Source organism: Nomascus leucogenys, chromosome 3 (genome assembly GCF_006542625.1).
Source record: "Nomascus leucogenys isolate Asia chromosome 3, Asia_NLE_v1, whole genome shotgun sequence".
NCBI classification, from domain to species: domain Eukaryota; kingdom Metazoa; phylum Chordata; class Mammalia; order Primates; family Hylobatidae; genus Nomascus; species Nomascus leucogenys.
Genome location: NC_044383.1, coordinates 32,695,631 through 32,704,636, shown reverse-complemented (window position 1 = coordinate 32,704,636; position 9,006 = coordinate 32,695,631). Strand labels below are relative to the sequence as shown.

The following is a 9,006-nucleotide window of genomic DNA, read 5'->3' as shown; positions in this document are numbered from 1 at the left end:
ACCAAGGGACAGGCTCCTGAGCCTATACAGAAGGTGATGTCTGCCTCTAGGGTTGGCTCTGCTCCCCAGTACAACTATTGCAGAGGAAATTGGGATCCTCCGCTTCCGTCCTGACTCCTTGGCAGGCACACAGGCCTCTTTAGTAAGGTTCACACTATTCACTGATCATGGTGTTAGGGCATGACAAGAAAATGACAACAGTTCAAGAATTCTTACAGGGTTTCTAGACTTTTATTTCCTGGCTCTCATTTCCCCACCATCCCCCTTTTTTAAACTAAGATTAGAAAATACTCATTAATATCAGACTTCCTGCCCTTCCCCAAGGTTCTCAGCACCCCCCACCAGCTGGCTCAAAGGACGTGGATTTTATTTCTGCACAAAGAGGGATGTGGGGGGAAGGAGATGTATAGCTAAGACCAGAGAAAGCTTGTTAGCCAGGGCTTGGTCTGAGAATCACTCCCCTCTCCCTTTCAGGGGTCAGGCCTAGATTAATCACTTGGCCTTTGATACTAACCACCTGACGGTTGTCATATGTTCTGTGTCTAGTTTTAAAATGAAAACTGAGGCTTGTGCTTAACATATGCACACATTTTGAAGACAGACCTGAAGTGTGACCTTGGATAAGTTTATTAACCTCAGTTTTATAAATCTGTATTCACACAGATATAAAGTGCCTAGCCCATCACAGCAGAGCTCTCCATAGTTCAGTGGTTGTACCAGTAAGACATCAGGGATTCTTCAGAAGCCAGCCTTCGGACCTCTCACTGTGTTTTGAGATCATTATTATCAATTTGGATTTAAAAAACAAGGGCCCTGTAAAACCCTTGAAGTCTTCCTCATCTCAGGTTTTAGGGATGCCACTTGCATAAAAATGAGTGGTTCACAAGGTCACTGCCCCTAGAAGCAGGCACTGGAAAGAAACAGGCAGCTCTTCATTACCCCAAGCAGAACCTCTGTCAACTTGCCCATTGATGGGTTCCATTTGCCTGGGCTTGGAATCCCAGAGGGGAAGAACCACCTTTACTGGAGAAACAGTCCAAAGCCTGGGGCTGGAGTTGGTGGGGCAACTCTTCACTGTGCTTGCACCTGGGCTGGGGCAGGATCCTGAACCTCTCGGGGGCGTAGCCCGCGGAACGTGGTCGGCTTGTTGGTGAAGGGGTGCCACTGGCCCTGGATGCTAGGGTTGTCGGTGTGGAAGGGCTTGCGGATGCGGATCACGTCTAAGCCCGACTGGTCGGCCAGCTTCTGCACCAGCATCGAGATCTCCTCGACGGACTTGCAGTGGATGCTCTCCTCGCGCACAGCCCCGTTAACTGGCAGAAGAGGGGTGAGAGTGGGTGAGAGTGGGCGGAAGCCCTGGCCGGTGCGACCAGGCGAGAGGCAGGCTAGCGGGTCGGGCCCCTGATCCCGCCCTCCAGCTCGAGCCCGGCCCCACTCACGGTATTCGGCCACTACTCTGGGCACGCAGCACGGACGCGAGTTTACATATATTACGACCCCTGGGTTCCGTCGGGCGAAGTCGATCACCTCCCGCTCCACGAACTCCCTAAGGGGCCCGGGAGAGTGAACAGTATGACCCCTGACTGGGGGCGACATACCCGGGAGTCGTTGCCACCTCCACCCCTACCCCGACCCGCGCCTGCGCACTTCCCTTGGCTCACCTGGCGCCGCGAGACGAGGCGCCGTCGCGGCTGACGCTGAAGCTCAGACGCTGCAGCTGCTGCACGTAGCGACCCAGTCCGTTGTGGAGAACACTGGCCAAGAAGCGGCTCGGAGTCCCGCGCGCCGTCATAGCTACAGCTTGGAGGCCACGGAGCCCAAGCGGCGAGGAGAGGGGGGCGGGACTAAACCTCGAGGCTTCCGGTTCCGGGACGACCGCTCCCGGAGTTTTGCTTCCGAGGTCAAGGCGAGTAGCATGTGCGGGAGACTCACATTGCGGGCGAAGTGGGAGAGACAAAAGTGGTAACCTGGAGCTAGGGGCCGGCGCTGCGGAGCTCGGAGTAGTAGAGCGGAGTGAAGACACGAGGGAGGATAGAGACTGGCATTCCTTTGGGCCCGGGGATTGGCGGGAGTCGTGCTGGGTGCTCTCGCCGTGTTGAGGTCCCAGTGAGGGGAAGGAGAAGCGGAAGAGGGTCTCTAGTTGGGGCCTAGGGCAAAGGGACTACAAAAAGGATGCAGATGACTATAGAAATGAGGACGACGAGGAGATGCTGTGGAGGGGCAGTAGAGGTGAGAAGATGATGCAAAGAAACTGTATCAGTGAGGAACTGTATAGAGGGTCATAGAGGTGAGGTGGCGGAGAGAAACTGTAACGGATCATAGAGGTGGGGGAGCCATTGTAGAAGGACGTGGACGTGAAAGGGTCGTGTAGATGGGCATATGTGTGAGGCAGCAACGTAGAGGGGCTGAGGAGGAGAAATTCAGGGAGAGAGAGAATGCACCTAGAGTGAGCTCTGCAGAGTGCTGCGTGGGTTATCCCTAGAGTTTGGTCTAGTGAAGACACGCTAACCAGGCACCTAAGGCATTTCAAGTAGTGACTTCCCACATTTGGCTAGGAATGTGGGTCCTCCTCCGAGGTGGGTACCCCCTCCGTATCTTGTTACCCCTGCGTGGGGAGTGGATGGGTCGGAGGGGCCTGCCCCGAAACTTGGCCCCAGGCCCTCCTCGCAGACGTTACAGGAAGGAGACTCTCCAAGCCTTGGATATGCCAGTGTTGCCTGTAACTGCAACCGAAATCCGCCAGTATTTGCGGGGGCATGGGATCCCCTTCCAGGATGGCCACAGTTGCCTGCGGGCACTGAGCCCCTTTGCAGAGTCTTCACAGCTCAAAGACCAGACTGGTGTTACCACTTCCTTCAGCCTGTTCATTGACAAGACCACAGGCCGCTTTCTCTGCATGACCAGCCTAGCAGAGGGGAGCTGGGAAGACTTCCAGGCCAGCGTGGAGGGGCGAGGGGATGGGGCCAGGGAGGGACTTCTGCTTAGTAAGGCTCCAGAATTTGAGGACAGCGAGGAGGTCCGGAGGATCTGGAACCGAGCAATACCTCTCTGGGAGCTGCCTGATCAGGACGAGGTTCAGCTGGCTGATACAATGTTTGGCCTTACCAAGGTTACAGATGACACACTCAAGCGTTTCAGTGTGCGATATCTGCGATCTGCTCGCAGTCTTGTCTTCCCTTGGTTCTCCCCTGGGGGCTCAGGGTTACGAGGCCTGAAGCTACTAGAGGCTAAATGCCAGGGGGATGGAGTGAGCTACGAGGAAACCACTATTCCCCGACCTAGTGCCTACCACAATCTGTTTGGATTACCACTGATTAGTCGTCGAGATGCTGAGGTGGTACTGACGAGTCGTGAGCTTGACAGCCTGGCCTTGAACCAGTCCACGGGGCTGCCTACACTTACTCTACCCCGAGGAACGACCTGCTTACCCCCTGCCTTACTCCCTTACCTGGAACAGTTCCGGCGGATTGTATTCTGGTTGGGGGATGACCTTCGGTCCTGGGAAGCCGCCAAGTTGTTTGCACGAAAACTGAACCCCAAACGATGCTTCTTGGTGCGGCCAGGAGACCAGCAGCCCCGTCCCCTGGAGGCCCTGAACGGAGGCTTCAATCTTTCTCGTATTCTTCGTACCGCCCTGCCTGCCTGGCACAAATCCATCGTATGTTTCCGGCAGCTTCGGGAGGAGGTGCTAGGAGAACTGTCAAATATGGAGCAAGCAGCTGGCCTCCGCTGGAGCCGCTTTCCAGACCTCAATCGTATCTTGAAAGGACATCGAAAGGGCGAGCTGACGGTCTTCACAGGTAACCCTTTGAGAAATCACTACTTAGAGTAAAGGGGCAGAAGATCAGGTGACAAAAACAAGTGGGTTTGAGCCATGACAATGTTGAAAAGAAGGTTTGCCCCCTCCCCCGAATTTTAAAGCCCTGACCTATGTCTTGGTTTCAAGGGTAGGACTTCCTCCTCACCCAGGTCTGTTCCACCCCACTGCAGGGCCAACAGGCAGTGGAAAGACAACATTCATCAGTGAGTATGCCCTGGATTTGTGTTCCCAGGGGGTGAACACACTGTGGGGTAGCTTCGAGATCAGTAATGTGAGACTAGCCCGGGTCATGCTGACACAGTTTGCCGAGGGGCGGCTGGAAGATCAACTGGACAAATATGATCACTGGGCTGACCGCTTTGAGGACCTGCCCCTCTATTTCATGACTTTCCATGGACAGCAGAGCATCAGGTGAGACTCCCAGATTCCAGCCACCTTGCTTTCCCAGACATATCCCAGCACTCAGGAACCTTTGGTTCCTTTTCCAGCTCCAGTAGGAACTCCTTAGGTTTGGAGTTTTTCAAAGAATGAGAGGGCAGGCCTGGGCCCAGTGGCTCATGCCTGTAATCCCAGCACTTTGGGAGGGTGAGGTGGGAAGATCACCTGAGCCCAGGAATTTGAGACCAACCTGGGCAATATAGGGAGACCCCCCTCTCTATAAAAAATTTTAAAAATTAGGCTGGGCATGGTGATGGTATATGCCTGTGGTCCCAGCTACTCAGGAAGCTAAAGTAAGAGGATCACTTGAGCCCAGCAGGTTGGGGCTGCAGTGAGCTGTGATCACACCACTGCACTCCAGCCTGGGCTACAGAGCAAGACCCTGTCTCAAATAATAATAATAATAATAGAAGGGCAGAGGAGGCAGCCAAGAGAGTTTTCAGGATGCTAGTTCTTCTGCCTGGGGTGGTCTAGAGACAACTTGTCAAATTCCTTGCCTTTCCTCTTCCCAGGACTGTAATAGATACAATGCAACATGCAGTCTACGTCTATGACATTTGTCATGTGGTCATCGACAACCTGCAGTTCATGATGGGTCACGAGCAGCTGTCCACAGACAGGTGACATCCTCTCTTGTCTAGCTTGAGCCCGCTTGGACACACAACACACACTTCTCAGGCAGCTGGCCTCTAGGCACACATGCTGTGCTCTTATTTTCTGAGATGTGTGCAGGCACGTACCACCCCCATGTGTATCATATGGAGGTGTGGGGTATGGCAGCAGGATGTATGGACAGGGATCTGAGTGTGAGTCCTTGGGTAGAGGGAGGTAGAGTGGGTTGTGGTAGTTTGTGGGGAGATGTGAATGAATCAAGAGTATGTGTATGTTCTTGTCCTTCTGTGTCTAATAAGCTCTTTGTGTTGTTGGGATGGGGGCAGGATTGCAGCTCAAGACTACATCATCGGGGTCTTTCGGAAGTTTGCAACAGACAATAACTGCCATGTGACGCTGGTCATTCACCCCCGGAAAGAGGATGATGACAAGGAACTGCAGACGGCATCCATTTTTGGCTCAGCCAAAGTGAGTGGCCTTTAGAGGAGCTCAAGCTTTGGAAAATAGAGTGGGTAGGTGTGACCAGGGACAGCCCTCATTCAGCCTTAATCATCTTGACTGTCCATCCGAACAGGCAGGAGGCAATGCCTCTGAGGCCATGACATGAGGAATATATGTGCTGGAAATACAAAGGCTGATAGTTGGTTCTTATGCTCTCCTTGCCCTCCAGGAGCTCACATCCTCTCCTGGGGAAACAGTAAGACAGTGATAGCAATTCAGTATGATAAGAGCTATGATAGGCAGCACAAGTATTTGGAGAGCAAAGAGAAAAGATGTCTGAGTCAGCCCGGGACACCTGGGAGACTTCCCAGAGGAGGTGACAACAAAGATTGGGTTGAGGTTTGGTAGACAATGGGTATTAGACAATCAGATAAATTTGAGGGCCTTCTGGGCATCAGGACCAGCCCAATCCTGGAGCTTCTAGTGATACACTGAATGCCTGTTACATACGAGGCCTGGGCTGGGCATAGGGAATTCAGAGCAAGGAGCACAAATCATGTGCCATGATGGAACAAACATGGAGCTGGGAAAGAGTAATACAGAAGTGGAAAAATGGCAGGGTACAGTGGATCACGCCTGTAATCTCAACACTTTGGGAGGCTGAGGCTGGAGGATTGCTGGGGCCCAGGAGTTTGGCGATCTGAGCAATGTAGTGAGACCCTGTCTCTACAAAAATATTTGAAAATTGGCCAGGCATGGTGGCTCACGCTTGTAATCCCAGCACTTTGGAAGGCCAAGGCGGGTGGATCATGAGGTCAGGAGATCGAGACTATCCTTGCTAACACGGTGAAACCCTGTCTCTACTAAAAATACAAAAAAAAAAAAAAAATTAGCCAGGCCTGGTGGCAGCCACCTGTAGTCCCAGCTACTTGGGAGGCTGAGGCAGAATGGCGTGAACCTGGGAGGCAGAGCTTGCAGTGAGCGGAGATCGCGCTACTGCACTCCATCCTGGGTGACAGAGTGAGACTCCGTCTCAAAAAAAGAAAAAAAAAAAAAAAAAAAAAAAAATATATATATATATATATATATATATATATAGGATTGCTTGAGCCTGGGAGGTTGAGGCTGCAGTGAGCCGTGCTCACACCACTGCACTCCACTCCAACCTGGGCAGCAGAGTGAGACCCTGTCTTTTTTTTTTTTTGAGATGGAGTCTCGCTTTGTTGCCTAGGCTGGAGTGCAGTGGCGTGATCTCGGCTCACTGCAAGCTCCACCTCCGGGGTTCAAGCGATTCTCCTGCCTCAGCCTCCCAAGTAGCTGGGACTACAGGCATGTGCCACCACGCCCGGCTAATTTTTTGTATTTTTTTTAGTAGAGATGGAGTTTCACCGTGTTAGCCAGGATGGTCTTGATCTCCTGACCTCATGATCCATCCGCCTCGGCCTCCCAAAGTGCTGGGATTACAGGCGTGAGCCACCATGCCCGGCTGAGACCTTGTCTTTAAAAAAAAAAAAAAAAAAGAATGGTCTCCTTCATCAGATGTGACATTTAGACTGAGACCTAAAAGAGAAGAAGCTGAGGTTGAGTGGGGTGGCCCACTGTGGAGAAGAGAGGGAACAGCACAGGCAGTGTCTGAAACAGTAGCAAGCTTGTCAGGGAACTGAAAGATTTGAGTGGCCCCAGCATCGTGGTCAGTAGTTCAAAGAGCTTTGGTCACGGGAGGAAGTACTTTTCCCTCTCCCATTCTTTTTTTTTTTTTTTTTTTTTTTCGAGACGGAGTCTCACTCTGTTGCCCAGGCTGGAGTGCAGTGGCACGATCTTGGCTCACTGCAACCTCCGCCTCCCGGATTCAAGCGATTCTCCTGCCTCAGTCTCCCAAGAAGCTGGGACTATAGGTGCATGCCACCACGCCCGGCTAATTTTTTGTATTTTTAGTAGAGATGGGGTTTCACCGTGTTTGCCAGGATGGTCTTGATATCTTGACATCGTGATCCACTCGACTCAGCCTCCCAAAGTTCTGGGATTACAGGTGTGAGCCACTGTACCCACTCCCTCTCCCCATTCTTATCACTCCTCCCTGCCCTGTCAGCCTTCCTTTCTGCTTTGCTCATGTCTTCTTACTCCTGCTTTCCTCCTTCTGCCCCCTGTTCCCCAGGCAAGCCAGGAAGCAGACAATGTTCTGATCCTGCAGGACAGGAAGCTGGTAACCGGGCCAGGGAAACGGTATCTGCAGGTGTCCAAGAACCGCTTTGATGGAGATGTAGGTGTCTTCCCGCTTGAGTTCAACAAGAACTCCCTCACCTTCTCCATTCCACCAAAGAACAAAGCCCGGCTCAAGAAGCTCAAGGATGACACTGGACCAGTGGCCAAAAAGCCCTCTTCTGGCAAAAAGCGGGCTACAACACAGAACTCTGAGATTTGCTCAGGCCAGGCCCCCACTCCCGACCAGCCAGACACCTCCAAGCGTTCAAAGTGAAGGCCGTGCAGAGCTAGTCACTGAAATGAGCCTGATAGGACAGGCCGGAGCAGAAAACTCTGTGAGGGATCCTCTATCCTGTGGTCCTGAGCTGTGTGCCCTTCTCAGTCTGAGGGGCCTAACCTAGAGCAGGTTTCCATAGTGAGAAAATTCAATGTAGCAGACTACTGAGAAACTACTGTGTTGCTCAGGCTTTGTTTGAGGTCCTGTATCTACAGCACTGAAAAGAGAGATAAAGTCCCTGCCTGCATGCATTCTGGTGGAAGAGACAAGCAAGCAATGAACAAATTAGCAGAAAACCTAGTTTTAGTGAAAAATGCTGTAAAGAAAATAGAAATGCGATAGAGTGCTGGCAGGCTAGTGTAGATAAGTGGTCTGAAAAGGTATCTCTGAGCCAAGGGCATGTGAGCTAGGGCCTAAATAACTAGAAGGAGAGAGCCACGTGAATATCCGGAGAAGGGGACCCAGGCAGAGGGAAAAGGAAATCCAAGCCCTGAGGTAGGAATGAGCAGGTCAGATTCAAGGCAGTGAGGTCAGGCCCCATGAACCTGGAGGGGAATCGGGGACTTTATGCGAAACTCCAGCCTAGGCTTTCAAAGTCAAAGGGTGATACAGTGGGTACCAAGCCCCTCTGCTCCCCACTTTGTAGAGCCTGGCATGAGGTGGCATGTACTAGAATTGGATCCTAGGTGCTTAGCCCTGCAATATCAGGGCCTCACTGGTGGGAGCTGCCTCGGGCTGGGTTGCTTGGTCATAGAGCCATGGAAGGAAGCTGTCAGCCCGGAGTGCCTGCCACCTAGACACTGATGCCATTGTGTGCTGCCTCAAGACAGCTGGAGTTAGGACATTTTGTAGAGCCTTTTCCAGTTTTACTAAAAGATTTTTTCATTGCCTTTGTTTCTGTGCTTTTTCTTATTCATCCACCAGGTGTCTCCCCAGTCCGTAGCTGAATTTCCCTTTCGGGATTGGGAATGGACGGGTCCCCTCCCACTGCTTGCAGCCTTTGAGTGGTGGTCTCCCAAGGAAGCAGGGACATTAAAGGGCCTTCACACCCCACCTCCCATTTACATCTCTTCTTGGCCTAGGGAAGACAAGATGATCTGTCCTCATACCTAACTTCCCTGAGGATCTCGAGTGATTCCCGGCACAGGTACTCATCACTGGGCCACATGAGCCCAGTGCCCTGCCTGACTGGCCATTCCTCTGTGATGTGAGCCAC

General features: G+C 52.3%; 2 protein-coding genes across 5 annotated transcripts; one reads left to right on the top strand and one right to left on the bottom strand.

Annotated features, from left to right (window-relative positions):
- Nucleotides 1-604: 604 nt before the first annotated feature.
- On the bottom strand, nt 605-1,891 carry MRPL43 (mitochondrial ribosomal protein L43). Its single transcript, XM_030808369.1, has 3 exons — nt 1,662-1,891; nt 1,440-1,546; nt 605-1,313 (listed from the first exon to the last, which is right to left on the bottom strand). The coding sequence occupies exons 1-3, from the start codon at nt 1,790-1,792 to the stop codon at nt 1,072-1,074; spliced, it is 480 nt and encodes a 159-aa protein (XP_030664229.1). The 5' UTR covers nt 1,793-1,891; the 3' UTR covers nt 605-1,071.
- Nucleotides 1,892-8,680, top strand: TWNK (twinkle mtDNA helicase). Of its 4 annotated transcripts, none has more exons than XM_030808333.1 (5): nt 1,892-3,800; nt 4,053-4,231; nt 4,771-4,878; nt 5,197-5,338; nt 7,467-8,680. In XM_030808333.1, exons 2-5 carry the CDS (start codon nt 4,110-4,112, stop codon nt 7,785-7,787), a joined length of 693 nt encoding a protein of 230 aa, XP_030664193.1. In that variant the 5' UTR covers nt 1,892-3,800; nt 4,053-4,109; the 3' UTR covers nt 7,788-8,680. The 4 variants fall into 4 exon arrangements, with proteins under 4 accessions (XP_030664193.1, XP_030664187.1, XP_012361185.2 ...); XM_030808327.1 differs by having other exon boundaries at nt 3,991-4,231; XM_012505731.2 differs by having other exon boundaries at nt 3,991-4,231; nt 5,197-5,382.
- Nucleotides 8,681-9,006: the final 326 nt, after the last annotated feature.